Source organism: Stegodyphus dumicola, chromosome 3 (assembly GCF_044657685.1).
Source record: "Stegodyphus dumicola isolate Sdum_Otavi_A_Nest chromosome 3, ASM4465768v1".
Taxonomy (NCBI): Eukaryota; Metazoa; Arthropoda; class Arachnida; order Araneae; family Eresidae; genus Stegodyphus; species Stegodyphus dumicola.
This window is the reverse complement of record NC_140770.1, coordinates 111484950-111502368: the sequence shown is the minus strand read 5'-3', so window position 1 is coordinate 111502368 and position 17419 is coordinate 111484950. Positions and strand designations below refer to the sequence as shown.

Sequence of the window (17419 nt, the reverse complement as noted above, 5' to 3'; positions counted from 1 at the left end):
AGACTATCAAACAAATTGACAATGCTATGAATACAGCACAAGATTGATAATGATGATGAAACTAATGAACAACTAAAATATCATATGATGAAGGTTTTCTTGACTTAAGAAGTAAAACATTTGAAATTTTCAGAATAACAAAACTGTGTAATGGATACGGCAGTAATAAATGCATATATTTTGCAAAAAGGTGCACGGTACTTTCCGATTATTTTCACTCAAATTGATACTGCACTCCCAATTTCAACAATCAATAGAACTGTCTTGTTTCAAGTTACTCCATAAAGCTAACAAACAAATGCTTTTCCTAATTCACAAAGCTGCTAATGAAATAGAAACTTTTTGTAGGGTGCTGATAATCAAAAATACAAAACTAACATAACAGCATACACAGTTTTAAAGGTATCCATTGTACAACACATGTATGAAAAATCTAAAAACATTATTTGTTTGTTACTGTACCTTTTATCCTTATTTCATTTTATGTGCCTCTCACTTAACTTCAAAAAATGTCAAAGAAATTACTTGCTTTAATCTACTTCCTTTCTGAGACCAAAAAGACATTAGACCCATAGGGTTATTAGTCTCAAAATGGCATTTCGTGTCATTTCACTTTCTGTGTTGCCTCACTTTTCAAATTGTAACAACCAGATGTTATTGATATGTATTATATTTAAAGAAACTAAATAATGAAGAACTATTTAAACTAAATAAATAATGAATGCTACTCACACTGTCAAAAACAATGGTACCTAGAGCCATCAAATTTTGAATAACATAGCTCTCCAACTGAAACCCGAATTTTGAATTTGTTTTATTATCTATTTCAAATTTTGTAAAATTTTAATGAATTTTTTATTAGCAAACTCAACAATTTCAAAGCGAGCAACGGCAGCACTGAATGAAAAAAAAAACCTTTTTATATGCAGCACGCGAGACTATGTATCGGAAATTCTAAAAATATGCTGTTTTTAAACATTTTGTGATATTGCTGTTGAATTGAATTTTATGCGGTTTAAGTGCAAAGAACATGATATTTAACAAATAATGGTAAAACACAAAATGCTAAAAAAAATGTCCTTTTGGGCGTAATAAGAAATCCGAAGGCTTCAGATTTATTTATTCTGTATTTATTTATTTTTTTAAATTTTATTTATTTACTTTTTATTTTTATTTATTTATTTATTTATTTAAGTCTAAAAATTTTTGTTTTTGATCTGAAATGTCCAAAAAAGTCTCATTACGTCTGGCCTGAAGCTGTAAAAATTTCTCTTACTGTGCTATTTTAGAAAATAACTCAAAATTTTCAGTATGTCAAACAACTTTGGCATTGCACATTGGTCTCGACAATAACTACACATTTTTTTCTATATCATACTTTTTGTCTTATTATCTTCATGTTATGTACTTTTCTTACATTTAAAATTTAATACATTTGAGTTCTTATTATAAGTTTTATTCAAACATGCACTAATGTTTGGTGCATTTTTAATAAACATGACTCTCCCTCTTCTTTTTCCAAAACTATCCCATATGAATTAAATAATTGTGTTCAGAAACAATTATCACATAAAAAAGAACTTCAATAATGCAACAAAACAGGTAAACCTGATAGTAATATTCTAATATACACAAATTAAACTTTTAATAACACATGAATATTTATAATTAGATGAAACATTTGTGATAAAAAACAACTGCTATATATTTTTTTTTGAGAGAACTTCAACAATGCAACAAAACAAAGGCAACACTTTAATATATAATATTATAATATTTGGTGCATTCCAATTATCTGCACCCCTGCCTAAAAGTCGTGAAAAAGATTCATAAGTAAAGCAGTATGTTTCCAAAATAGTTATGTTACAACCCCTTATATAAAATAAATTACGTGGTAGCACATGCCTGTTTTGGTCAGTGTGCAATGCCAAAGTTGTACAGATGACCCATTTCCACAATTTTCTGGAGATTTCTTTTTTTAAGCAAAAACAGACTGCTGTATACATTAGCAGAACAACAGCACAAAAAAAGGATTTTCTACAAAAAATAAGTGTTTTATTACCAATGTTCCTTGTTTTTTATATTTAATTGATTGCTCTAATATGCAGTTCTTAGTGTGTCTCCATTTCAAAAATGGCTGTAGCCTTTCACACATTAACTTGGAGAAAAAATAGTCACCTATGAGTTCACACATGCTCTCTAAAGTTGCCAAGCAATTCAGATATTTTAGGTAGGGTTGCTGACAATCAGAAAGTACCTACTAATGTTCAAGTATATGCTACTTAAAATTTTATATGCAATACCGTTGAATGTAATACCATATGAATACTTATAATTAAAGGAAACAGTACAGAACATTTACCGAATATTAGATTAACAGCAAAACTAAATTAAACCTAACATTATTCACTTACTAAAAACTGACTGTTTAAAGTACGAGACTGTAACAGCCCAATAATCAAACTCTTATGAAATAATAAGTTTGTTACTTCTTTAATTTTTCTGAATAATAAAAATTCTCTTACTATTTAAAAATAGAAACATAGATAACAGCATTCTAATACTTTAAACATATACTAGTATAACATGCTATGATATAATAAATTAAGTTGCCTGTTCTGGTGCTTCTGTGTTTAACATATTGTTGTCAATTTTTATATTTGATCATATTAATCCTTTTGTGTGTTGTTACAATGTTATGTCTTGTTTTTCGAGTAATAGGTAATGGTTTTTGAGAGCAGTTTTTTAAACTGAATTTGTGGCCACATATTTTGTATATAAGTGCTTAGTTCTTGCATAGAAATGTACATCTGGTAATTCTGATGTATAACAGAACCTCTCCCAATTAGCTTTACCTTAGCGATAGCTTTTGTTACCAAGAAAGAGAAATTTGTCAATTTCTACCTAACTTGGCTACTTTGAAGCTTTCAGAAGGTCAGGCAAGCTTACATAGACATCAATGAAGTCAGTTTTCAGTCCGAGTAACTTCAGAAAGATTGCAGTTCAAAGAATTAGCTGAACTGCATTTGGCAGTTTACTCTGTAAGTGACAAAAATAATCTATGATATCTCTCATGTGTTAAGGATTTGCCTAATCTATGCATTCTCCTAAAATTACTAATAACTATTATTTTTGTTTCGCATTCTTCTTAAATACAATAAATTGCCAATTTCTCCCTGGTCATCTCATTTGAAGAGATCTCCACAAACCCATAGTTCCCAATGATATTAATGTGGAAAATAAAACCATTTTGTCAATGCATATAACTATTTCTAGGCATTATTGTCATTCAGAACTGAAAGGGATCAAATTTCTAGTTTTTCTTTTCAACAGAAGTATGTTCTTGAGTTAGCAAACAAATTTTTGCCCTACATGAATAATAATCAGAAACATGATGATAAATTGTAACCAAATAACACAGCATTAAGATACTTCATTTATCTTTAACAACATCATATGTTGCTTTTCAATACAATAAATTGAATCACATAAAAAAAAAAAATTATTCGTGGTTCTTGATAACACTTCGATATACTAAAATATTACTTTATTGTAATATTTTAAATTATTTTATTATATTTATCCCATTTGCAAAATAAATAAAATACCATATACAGTCAAAAGTCATTAATCCGGACTCATCGGGACTTCTGCGATTCTGGATTATCGATTTTTCCGGATTATAGATCATCAGTTTAAATCTCGTAAGATGGCATGCAGAATTCTAAAATTAAAAATATGAAACCGTAATTTATGAAATAAAGAGCAATTATGATCTAAAGGGTATCAAAATTTACAAAAAAAAAAAAGCTTAATATTTATTTGTTTACTTTATTAAACATTTCTTTCAATGTAAGTTGTTTAAGTTGCTTCGTTTTATGTGATAATACTTTCTCTTTAATTCTATAGACAGACATAATTTCTTGTTCAGTTACAAAGTTCCGCTGTTCAAGTCCCCTAACTGCTGTGCCGAGAATACCGACTAACTTGTCAATCGAAATTTTTTCGTTTTCACTAACCTCTCTGTCACCTTCTTCATGTCTTTATCCATTTTTTGCAGCAATTCCACTTTTTGTTTGATGGACATCGAAACATACTTTTGTTTTGCAGATCCTTTGGGAGCTCTCGCTCCAAATTCTATTCTGGAAATTCTATTTGACATAATCGAAAGTTCAAGTTTACTTTTATAAAATTGCTCTTACAGTCTGAAAAAAGTAATAAGCCGGATCCATTAGAAGATTAAGGAACAACGCAATCATCAACATTAATTGAAATAGATAATTAGATAATTTTAGCTTACACCATCCATTATACATTAAAGGCTCACACGAAAACATATTCTGCACTTGCGCACACGCATATGCGCAGTCGTAAAGGTCTTACGCGCACGCGTAAACGCCTATGCGCACGTGTCAACGCGGCGCATGCGCAGAAAGTTTTTAGCTTTGGGGTCCAGATTATAGGTGTCCGAATTAACGACTTTTGACTGTAATATAGCAAATGCACAATTATAGCTCTACTTTTTCTGTACATGATTTTTCACATCAAAAATAAAACCCAGTGGTGATAGCATTTTATATCAATGTACAAACTGCAATCATCTACTATATACAGACAAATGTGATCTATATATTGATACTAAATGTCTTTTAAAAAATTCTTTTTAATTTTATTCAAACACTAATGCACATTTTAATGATTTGATACCTTGCTATTTATACCAGTTTACATTTTAAAAAGGCTGTAACATTTAGAAAAATGAAATTCCTTTAAAGAATTTTAATTTTATATAACAGAAAAACAATAAAATATAATTTTATCAATTGCCAAAAACTATTTTATTTATTAATAAAAGGAAAATTAATAAACTAAGGTGAGTGAATTCCTCCCCCTTCATTCTTTCTGGGAGGAGGGAGAACTCAACAGAAGTTACAATTCTAATAAAATTTCAAATAGATAATAATGAGTCACCTTACCGTCTCAAAATGATAACTGCACGCCGCTTTTTAACATCTTGAGGACGTATGCAATGTGTTATGTTATCAGCAGCATACCCACTAAAAATATCAACATTTTTAATGAAATTTTTTATACAGGAAACAAATCAGACAACTGCAAGCTAAATATTATATTTCTATACATTTCAAACACCCACAAGAAAAAATATTCAAAATTTATTTTTATGACTACGTTTCTTTTGGGGGGTTATAAAATTATGTTACATAATTTTTTATTCTTAAATAATACCAAAACACTGTACAATGAAAAAAATGCGATATATTTAAATTATTAATTTTGATGCCCTTCAACCATCTCCTTTAATAACTATAAAAGAGTTATTAAAAGAATCTATAAACAGTAGAATATTTTGCTTTTTCTACTGCCATAATAAAATTGATTGAATACTCAGACCTTTACAGTGACTACCATACTACTGAAAAGAGTTTGAAATTTTGAAATGGGTTAAACTGCAATCCTACAGTTGCCCACATTTCACAGTCCAAGTTAATCTGATATAAATCATAGGTTTCTTTGCATGTAGCCTGTCGTTCATAGTATATTGACATACTCTAATTCCTATAACTGCAGCAAACTCTCTTGTAATCTGAGCTGATGTCAGTTATTTATTATAGCTTTTAGCAATTGTAAAGAAATTAATTGTCTTGAAAGGCTGTTTGTGGTTTATTTTTAATCTTGAGTTGTTGTCTGCATACATCACTAGTGTCTTTTAAGGCTTTTCATATTAACTTTTAGATGTTTATGGACTTGTGTCACGATGGCAGCTTTAATCGAATCATGACATTTGCTTTGAGTTCCTTTAAGATTACCTTACTTCTTTAATTTCTTAGTCACTTTCGTGATCTGAATCGTATAATAAACGGTAATCATAACACAAATCAATATTAGAAGTACATGCTGCATTAAACACAGCCCTTCCAAAGTACATAAACAAATATTCTGTGGGTTATAGGATATTACAAGTAACTCATATGTTACTTGGAAAAATTAAAGCAACAACTATTAAAAATATGCAACTGAATGATTTTGCAGTTAAGAAATTGAACCTTGCACAAGATCTTTATTTTGTCATATCTGACTTATCTTCAAGAAATACAAAATCGTCCATATTTGGAAATAATCAATTTAAATGCAGCATAGCAAATACGATATAAAGCGGGGTAAAGAAAAGCTTGTGTTACTACTTTTTATAGATACAATAAAAAAATTAATAACATGTACAGTCAGCCCTGATAGCAACTATTCAATAATTCCTGTGGTTACAAAGTGCATTTACTATGAACACCTTAAAGCTCTAGGTGAGGGCTGCAATGACGCATGCATTAACAGTGTTTTTAGATTCTAGACATGATGCATTTGATTACTTCTAGGCCTTTATAGAGCTGTGTCAGAGCCTGCCCTGCTTCTCTTCGCTAACTCACATGCTAGGCATCGAAATCTGGCATATGCTTATTGACATGGTCTACCTTACATACATGAACATTTTATATAGCTACTCACACAGTCTTTGAGATTAGAATTTGAAATGCCTCCATATATTCTTTTCAAAAAAAAAAAAAAAAAAAATTCAGATTTCTATAGAGAAAAGGTAAAACCCACTGGATAACATGATTATGTTAACTTTTGAGCTACTAACTAAATTCGGTATTTTTCTCTTATTGGGACTAGATTCAGAAATGTATGCATGTATTTTTGCATGTATGTACATACATGTGTATGTGCATAAATGTGCATACACACACATACATTACTAAATCTGGTCCCAACAGCAAAAAAGTATTCCAAACTCTTTGGACTGCAGTCAGCAGAATGAAGATAAAATTCAGTCAACAGAAGTAACACAGAATTAACACACCTTTTATAGCAGTTTTAAATTCTTCCCGCTAGCGTACTCACATTGCTTCTGATCATACAATAAAAGCATCTATACTAAACTGTACCAACACTTCAAATTTTTAAAAGTTATGTGCAAAACTTTAAATGATTATTTTAATATAGCTCTTCTATTTTAATTTTCTCAAATAAAAACATGCACAAATAATTAGTATAATAACAATAATATGTGCAAATACCTTAGAATTGTAACACAGCCTCTACATACTGGTAAGCATAAAACTGGATCTGTGACACGGATAGGCTTGAAGCTAAATTTACAGCCAAAACTTAAAGCACTGTCACTCATGAAAGACACAGAAATTATTGGTCGATCAAATATGTGTGCAGGATCAATATGTGACACAATGCACCCTCCAGGTTGGTAGTCATTAATGGCTACACTATTGATGAAGCCTTCAGAAACCACTTTAGCTTTAACCAAAGGCTTTATTACCTGAAAAATAAAATATGAGTTAATGTCACATAAGTTCAAATATAGGAAAATATACTGCTTCTTGAAATTTTTACACTGGCAACAGAAACATAACGATGTTCATACTGCCCCAACACTCACATTTTACGAAAGTAAGCTAGCTGGCACTTTACGAATGTAAGGCTTTATAATAATGTTGAATAGCAAATGACCATTTTTAAATGATTGCAGGAAATATTTATCCCCCCCAAAAAAAGTTGCATTTTTTATTATAGTCTCATTAGGATTCATTTTTTATATTTTCTTATCATCCATACATCACAGAAGTTACTTACTATATAATTGCCATTTGTCACCTCATTCATACAAGGCATCCGAGGGTTATGACTCAAAACTGTTCTGCTCATAAAAATAAAAAATATTTTATAAGAATCAAATTTACACATACAAAACCACAGCAATTCTATAAATATTTGCAACTAGGGATGTGACTACTGAGTTTTCTCTGAAAGTTAATGAGGACACAATTCTGAATATGAAATCATTAACCATTTAAGTACCAAAGACTATTTATTGTGTTCCCTGTGGCCAAAACATATTTGTATCTGAACATTAATTTACAGATCAAAAAGACTGTTTTACTGAGTAATAACTGAATTTGACAATGACATTTTGCATCACAGATATGATGTCATTACCTTCCATTCAGACTAGCATATTTAATAGTAAGCATGTATCATGCAAACAAGCAGTTTACCCTAACTAATAAAACAGTTAATAAAAAAATATTTAAAATAGAAACAAAATTTGAAATCTTTCAGATTTTACATTACGCCCAAAGGGACATTTTTTTAACCTTGTGTGTTACCTTTATTTATTAAATGTTCTTTGCACTTAAAATATAAAATTCAATTTAATAACCATATTGCAAAACAATTTAAAATGAGCATATCTTTAGAATTTCCAGTTATACAGTTCCACGTGCTGGAGATAAAAAGGTCCCCCCCTTAGAGTGTTCCCGTTGCTCGCTTTCAAATCATTGAGTTTGCTACTCAAAAATTCGTTAAAGTTTTACAAAATATGAAACCGATAATAAAACAAATTCCAAATTTAGGCTTCCACATGCCAATATTTGCAGTAGGATTATGTCATTCAAAATTTGATGGCTCTGTGTACCGTTGTTTTATCACAATGTGAGAAATATACATGCATTTATGCAGATTTTTTATTATTTAATCTCTTCAAATATAATGCAGGACTCTAACATTTGGTGGCAACAGTTTGAAAAGTGAAAGAGACATTTATAGTGATCCAACGTAAAATCACAAAATGAAAACAATAGTCCTTCAGATACAAAGCCCCTTCGGTCTGAAAAGCAAAATATCTGAACATTTTTTAAAATCTTCCTTTCTTTAAAGAAAAGTAGATAACCTGAATAATTAATTTTTATTTATTTTTTTACAGCCTAATGAATTTTTATGCTGAATAATACAAAACTTCACATACTCATCTCTGATAAAATATTTGACTTTTTTGTCATATGTGCTTATTTTGAAATGATTTACAGTTACATTTTCTCTGTTATACAATAACAACATAATTAAACATAATACTGATAAATTTTCAGAGCATATTACATCAGTGAGAAATACGAATGCAAGTTGTCAAAAATGGTATTAACATGATAAAAGTGAAAAAAATTCCCAACAAAAATTAAGATAAGCTGATCCAACAGATTTTAAAAATGTCCTTGCAGACTGATATGATATATAGTACAAAGACTGAAATCTGGACTTCTAATACCTGGAATGATCTAAAATCTGGAGCTCTGGATCACCAGTATCCCTTCCCTCCTTTTTTTTTTTTTTTTTTCTTTCTAAGAAACCCTTTTCATGCTATATGCTTATACATTTTATATTTCATGTGGAAAGTTCGATACTTAATTTCATTTTGTAACTCACTGTGAAGAAGTGTGCTACGAGGAAAAATTTCTTTCCATATGCAAAAAACAGATTTTGTAAATGATATTCATAAGCCAAAAGATTACACATTATGCTGTTTGATCTGAAAATAATGGCTAAGTTATTCAGTTAAGCCCACCCTGGTGCGACCACAACGGGCAGCAGAAATCAGGAGGGACAAAATTTTTAGAATTTAGGAAAGGCACCTGGATGCAAAATTAAGGGGTGGCAAAATTTTAGAATTTAGGATCTGCAGAGACTGAAAAATATCGGTTAGTCTATATTTTACGGTGTCCCTTGGATTATCACCGAGCTGTTGTTTCATTTATGGTAACCTGAGTAGTTGAATATTATGGAAACCCTTTTATGACGTGACTGGTTGCATGATTGCGATGAATTTGATTGATGGGAAAATATTTATAAGGGCTCATTTCTGCATTGGATGTCAGCTAGGAAGTACACGGCTTATTTTGTGCTGGACACCGCATCAAATGGTTGTATGTGATGAGATTAATGTGAAGTTTCCATAAGCTTTGGAACAAAAGGAAAAAAAAAAAAAAGCATTCATTGACTCTTGTTTAAATGAAGGTTTACTTACTAGTCATTAAAAGTGATCTGTTTGTATGAAGGAAATACGTATGGTCGAACATAAAGATTGTTCAGATGGCTTTGAATGGGTTTGTTGCAAGAAAGGTTCATGCAAGAAATGCCACCAACAGTCCGGCACTACGGAAGATATTTTTTACTCTTATTTTTGTGAGTTTATGTGAAGACGGCAGTATGCATATTCTAGTTGAGATAATTTTAGAGTTTTGGGCTGCTCTTAAGGAATTTTATGTGCCACAGACTGAAGACACAAAAATTTCAAAATATGGTAAATTGATATTTCCTTTTTGTAGTGCATATAAACGACAACATGTATTTCCTTTTTTATATTATTAGCCCACACAGCACGCCCAGAAGGGTTATTAATTTCATTTTGGCATATTGCACTGATTCCCTTTCTGCATTGATTCCACTTTTCAAACTGTTGCTACCAACTATTACAGCCCTGTATTATACTTAAAGAAATTAAATAATGAAGAATCTACATAAATGCATGTATGTTTCTCGCACTGTGATAACAACGGTATATACAGACATCAAATTTTTAATAACATAATCCTCCAGTAAATATGGGCACCTGGAAGCCCTAATTTGGAACTTGTTTTATTATCTACTTCATATTTTGTCAGACATTAAAGAATTTTTGATTAAGAAACTCAATGATTTTAAAATGAGGAATGGCAACACTGTATTTGCGGGGGAACATATTTATCTCTAGTGCGCGAGACTGCGCATCGGAAATTCTAAATATATGTTCATTTTAAAATTATTTTGTGATATTGCTGTTGAAAGGAATTTTATGGTTTAAGTGCAAAGAACATGTTATTTAATAAATACAGGTAACACAACATTTAAAAAAAAAGCCGCTTTGGGCGTAATGTAAAATCTGAAAACTCTTTCAGATTTTTTTCGTTGATTGTGTGATTTAACCAGTTCACCGTTCTGAAAATTTGCAAACATTTCATGCCAATTTACTCCTCCAAAGATAAACTTTTTGTGTCTAAAACTATCCTTAGAGTGCTTCTTTCCCCAGCTGTGAGAAACCTGTTTAGAAGTTTTATTCAAATCAGATTCAACCAGGTACCTGTCATACTGAAGGAAGCTGAATGACGACCCCCTAACGAGGACCATAAAACACAGACTGGGTGTTTTATGGACCATAAACACAAAGAATCTTAGAGCGGATATTTTTCCTTTTGACCTCACTTCTTTTACCTAACCCCAAATCTATTACACTGTAAATGCAATTTTTAAGTGTCAAGTAAAAGCTTTATTTAAAGTAAAAATAAGTGCATTAGCTAGTATGTATTGTCTATTTGAAATACCCTTGAATTTTGTTTTATTATTTTCTTGATGCACTGTAACAAAAATAGTGATTGAATTATTTCCTGTATATTTTTATATATTTAATTAAAATATTTATTTTCTTTATGTTAAAAAAATCTTTTAGCTTATTTTATGTTCTTATTTAAAATTGCAATTATTTAATTTAGAGGGTTTTTTTTTTTTTTTTTTTTTAGCTTATTATACTTTTCTTACAGCAAAGAAAGTTTTAACTATGTGAAGTGCCAATTTCAAAGTGGTAGCAACCGTTTGTAGTTGTTCTTGCTGAATAGATTACTAGAAAAGTGACAATTCCTTTTTAAAAACTGGACTGAAAATTCAACATTATTCATAATAAAATTAAGCAGCAAATTTTTTACCATTTTTAATTTTTTAAATTGTAATTGTTGCAACTATCTTTATAATTCTGTTAATATTTTCGTTTTCTTATTCAAGCCTCATAAAAGTAAATGGCTTCAAGAATAGTGTCTTCCAAGACTATCCTAATAAACACATTTCAGTGTTCTTAAATTAGGCGAACTTAAATACTTAGCTAAATTTATTTCCTAAGGTTTTGGTACATGTAGGTTAAAAATATGAAGCACTCGCATATTTTAACCCTTTGAAAGGCACCGGTATATAATATATACCGGTTGTTTGTCAATTTTTAAACCTCCGAAAAAATGCTAATTTTTCTACACCAAAAGCTATAATCGTAAGTGTCTAGTATTTTCTTTCAATTCTAAATGGCAACATCACCCTATGAATGCTCAATATTTTACAGTTATGAAATTAATATACATCGTTCCAAGGTATCATGTTGGAAGATTGATAAATTCTATTGGAGGGAAAGAAAAAATTCAAAATCTGCAAATATATGACGTACACATGCTGAATCTTATATATTTACTTCATTTCAGTCAGAAGTGATAATTAACAGCATATTATTTATATGATTTTAAAACCGGTATGCGCCCACACTGAGGGTACCACGCCAATAGATGGCAGCACCAGTCTTCTCCTTTTCTACTCTGTGACGTGACAGAATTTCTTTATTATTATAACAGTTTATGATGTAATAATATTTCATGATTAACTTATAAGTTGTTTAGGATTAAATATTATGTTCATGGAGAAATGGGGAGTTTTCTGACCCTGCGCTAGGACTGAATACAAGTACAGTCAAAAGTCGTTAATCCGGACTCGTCGGGACTTCGGCGATTCCGGATTATCGATTTTTCCGAATTATAGATCATCAGTTTAAATCTCGTAAGATGGCATGCAGAAATTCTAAAATTAAAAATATGAAACGTAATTTATGAAATAAAGAACAATTATGATCTAAAGGGTATCAAAATTTGCAAAAAGAAAAAGCTTAATATTTATTTGTTTACTTTATTAAACATTTCTTTCAATGTAAGTTGTTTAAGTTTTGCTTCGTTTCATATGATAATACTTTCTCTTTAATTCTATTAAACAGACATAATTTCTTGTTCAGTTACAAAGTTCCGCTATTCAAGTCCTATAACTGCTGTGTCTAGAACACCGATTAATTTGTCAATCGAAATTTTTTCGTTTTCAATAACCTCTGTCACTTTCTTCGCTATCGAAAGCGAATTTTAATGACGAGGAACTTGTTTTAAATCATATCAAAGACGGAGCATATCGAGATGAAATACTACATTTGGTAAGGAATTATAAGCCAAATAAAATAAAAACATCTGCGCTGAAGATAAGGATAGTGTTGACAGATCAACTTCCAATTCATTACGCGTCCGCCGCGGCGATCCTCCCACCGAGCAGCGTGAAATTGATAAACAGATTTCGGATTTCAAAACATACTTTCGCTTTAGATCCTTTACATATTAACAAATATATATCGGAAATTCTATTTGATATAATCGAAAGTTTAAGCTTACTTTTATAAAATTGCTCTTACAGTCTGCAAAAAATAATAAGCCGGATCCAATTCGAAAATTAAGGAACCACGCAATCATCAACATTAACTGAAATAGATAATTAGATAATTTTAGCTTATACGTCCATTATACATAAAACGCGCACGCGAAAACGTATTCTGCACTTGCGCACACTCATATGCGCAGTCGTAAAAGGTCTTACGCGCACGCGTCAACGCGGCGCATGCGCAGAAAGTTTTTAGTTTTGAGGTCCGGATTATAGATCATTCCGAATTATGGGTGTCCGAATTAACGACTTTTGACTGTATATTAGTTTCATTTATTCTTTGTGTACTCAGCTCAAGTTTCATTCATCTGTGTTTAGCCAAAATTTTTATTTCAGCACTTATCCCTTTCCCAAGAGAAAGACTCATCGATTTCAAAATTGCCGTCTGGGGTCAAAACTTCACACAATTGTGGGGGTTAAACGTGGCATGCTAGCCCCCAAAAGACACCTGTTGCTTCCTGTTTTCCAAAATCCTAGAATATAAGAAAATGAAAAGAGGTGATTGACAACCAATTTGTCTTTCCGGAGCCAGACCTTCTTCCCTTTGTGAAGTGTGATAAGATCACACAAAGGGAAAGCTCACTTAAAATGGAAATGTACTTAAGGTCCATCTCATAGTGTAATCACAAAAACTGCTGATTTGAAAGCATGCTTTTATTCTTTAGGGAAATTCTTTTTTAATTCTTTGTTAATTTCAGATGAACAACTAGAGAAATTCGCGCTCTGGTTGATACAAATAGGTTGTTTCGGAAATATATTTTCACAGTTGGTGAAAGGAGGAAAAATACTTCTAAGCCCCTTTTTAGATGCAAACTAAAATTTATCCAAAAGTTGAAAAGGATCCCCTATGAAGCCAAAGGGGTTGAAAATCAGAATAAGAGCTTTGAGGTGTATCAAATAATAAAATTGTTTAACGGTGTTTCTTCCTGAACAAAAAGATATATTACAACCTATATTTACAAAAAATAAAAAAGGGACCCTTACGGTCCTCCATGATCTAAAGTGTGTGTGCGTGGAGGGGGGGGGCAATTCTTCGTATCATAGTATGAAGCATGGTTTATTTCCCATATTATCTAAAGCATAAAATACAACTTCAAAAATGCAACATACTTTCTCAGCTGAGTCGGTCGTAGTGCTTCATTTTTCAATTTTTTTAAATTTTCGGCTGAGTTATATCTGCTTGTAATATTATACTAGTTCAGTTACAGAATGATATGATTTACACATGCAGTGTTATATTTGCTAATTTTTTTTTATAAAATAATATTGAATTTAAATCAAGTTGAAAAGCTTTTTACCCATAAGTATGTTCAGCTGGGTTGCATCATCAAAGTGCATAAAAATATAAATTTTATTTTTAAATTTTAAATTTCTGCAGAAATTTAAGAAAATTATGTCTTTAGACTTACATAACTATATTCAAGCACTCATCACTACAGACGCACATCAAAAGTACCCAAAATTAATTTAAAAAACAAAGATTAACAGTTGGCAGCTACCTGGAAAAAAATGTCCTAGAGGGATACCGGCTCTCAAAATTCAGGATTTCGCTCTAGAATTTTTTTAAGTCTCAATTTTGTGTCCTTAGGGTCCATAAGTTATAGTTCATGCAAAATTTTACCACAGTTTAAATTATTTTATATACCGCCCCTCAAAGGGTTAAATTATAGTATTTAAAATCGAGTTTCCATTTTGTATTTAGAATTTAAATACATTAAATTTGTGAATACTAAATTTTAACTGTTAACATAAGTCTGTAAGTGTTAAATAAATAACGGAAACAATGTATAACAAGTTATAAATTGTAAAACAGCAGAACTTTATTCTTATTTACATATTTCTATACAACTTTAAAATGAAAGTACAAGTAGTTCTACTTCAAGAAATTAAAATTGCATTTGCAAAATAAATTTTTGTAATATAAAGATATACAGTCAAAAGTCGTTAATCCGGACTCATCGGGACTTCCGGAATATTGATCATCAGTTTAAATCTGGTAAGATGGCATGCAGAAATTACAAAATTAAAAATATGAAACCGTAATTTATGAAATAAAAAACAATTATGATCTAAAGGGTATCAAAATTTACAAAAAGAAAAAGCTTAATATTTATTTGTTTACTTTATCAAATATTTCTTTCAATGTAAGTTGTTTAAGTTGCTTCGTTTCATGTGATACTTTCTCTTTAATTCTATTAAACAGACATAATTTCTTGTTTAGTTACAAAGTTCTGCTGTTCAAGTCCTATAATTGGTGTGTCGAGAATACCAACTAATTTGTCAATCGAAATTTTTTCATTTTCAATAACCTCTGTCACTTTCTTCAGTATCGGAAGCAAATTATAATGACGAGGAACTTGTTTTAAATCATATTAAAGACGGAGTACATCGAGATGAAATACTAAATTCAGTAAGGAATTATAAACCAAATAAAATAAAAACATCTGTCCTGAAGATAAGGATAGTGCTGACAGATGAACTTCCAAATTCATTGCGCGCCGCGGCGTTCCCCCCGCCGAGCAGCGTGAAATTGATAAACAGATTTCGAATTTTGAAACATACTTTCGCTTTAGATCCTTTACATATTAGCAAATATATATCGGAAATTCTATTTCATACAATCGAAAGTTCAAGCTTACTTTTATAAAATTGCTCTAACAGTCTGCAAAAAATAATAAGGCGGATCAAATTCGAAAATTAAGGAACAATGCAATCTGCAACATTAACTGAATCAGATAATTTTAGCTTAGCTTATACCGTCCGTTATGCATTAAACGCGCATGCATAAACGTTTTATGCGCACGCGCACACTCATATTTGCAGCCGTAAAGGTCTTACACGCACACGTAAACGACTATGTGCACGCGTTAATGCAATGCATGCGCAGAAAGTTTGTAGGGTTGATCTTTACAATATGGTAACTGGTAGTTTGGCGACATTTTGGAGGCGATAAAGGTTACTACCTGGAACTTTGGTAATAATGTGAGCAGTACTCAGTTCCGATTACGCATTATTTTGTGTGAGGGAAATGAGAGATCATGGGATATGTCACGTGATATTAATGGACGAATTACGGTTCTTTAATCGGAAAAGGGGGGAAATCGGGAAAAAATCTGGAAATTTTGTATTTGGTTTATTCTGTGTTGTGTGAAACAGTGTTCGTGAATTTTTGGATCCCATGGCCGTAACTAAAGAAAAGTTTATCGGACACGTAATCAAGATTCTGAAGAAGATGAGGTAAGTTAGTATTTTTAATTACTTGAGGATATTATTTTTATGCATTGTTCTAAATGTAAGGTGGAAGTAAAGGAATTTGGTATTATTGGGAAAATTGTTATTAGCAATGATTTATTTTAAAGTAATTAGGATTGTAAGGTAATTTTTATTAATTTAATGTATGTGCTCATTTATATTTTAAGTAAGTATAATTACTCATTTTGTTTTTGAATTTAATTATATTTTAATTAAATGATAGTTATTTTTAGTTATTTTGTGAATTTTATGTTTGTAGGAATTTTGTATACGTTTAAGTTGAAGTAAATGTGCATGGAAATAATTTAAATATTTGATACTAAGTATTTGTAATGCTTGCGGTATGAATTCATTGGTGACGTGTATAATGTAATAGATGATTTAGAGGTAAAAGTTTTTGGATATTTTATTTATTTTATATGTGGAAATGTTCATATTTGGAAAGGGTAAATACTTTTTCGCGATCAGGTAATTTCATATATGTTCTTTTTACCGGGTTTAAAGATTGAGAAAATTGTCATGTATTTTCGTGAAATTTTTCTAATTTATGAGAAAAAAGCAGTGTACGATGGATATAGTGAAGAGTGTGCGCAATGCCATTTTTGCGCAATTCTGGGATGTTTTTTTAAGTAAAAATAAGTCGACGTGTACATGGTTTAGTGATATTTTAATTAAATGATAGTTATTTTGTGAATTTTATGTATGTAGGAATTTGGTATACGTTTAAGTTGAAGTAAACGTGCATGGAAATAATTTAAATATTTGATACTAAGTATTTGTAATGCTTGTGGTATGAATTCGTTGGTGACGTGTATAATGTAATAGATGATTTAGAGGTAAAAGTTTTTGGATATTTTATTTATTTTATATATGGAAATGTTCATATTTGTAAAGGGTAAATACTTTTTCGCGATCAGGTAATTTCATATATGTTCTTTTTACCGGGTTTAAAGATTGAGAAAATTGTCATGTATTTTCGTGAAAT

At 30.6% G+C, this 17419-nt stretch overlaps 1 protein-coding gene across 1 annotated transcript in view; it reads right to left on the bottom strand.

Annotated features, from left to right (window-relative positions):
- The window catches only part of LOC118181163 (RNA demethylase ALKBH5-like), a 38812-nt gene that overhangs the window by 13601 nt on the left and 7792 nt on the right, over positions 1 to 17419 (bottom strand). The window contains exons 2-3 of the mRNA XM_035350237.2: positions 7092 to 7348; positions 4977 to 5057 (exon numbers count right to left, since the gene is read on the bottom strand). Coding sequence (XP_035206128.1) covers positions 4977 to 5057; positions 7092 to 7348 — 338 coding nt within the window. The remainder of the gene's footprint in view (positions 1 to 4976; positions 5058 to 7091; positions 7349 to 17419) is intronic.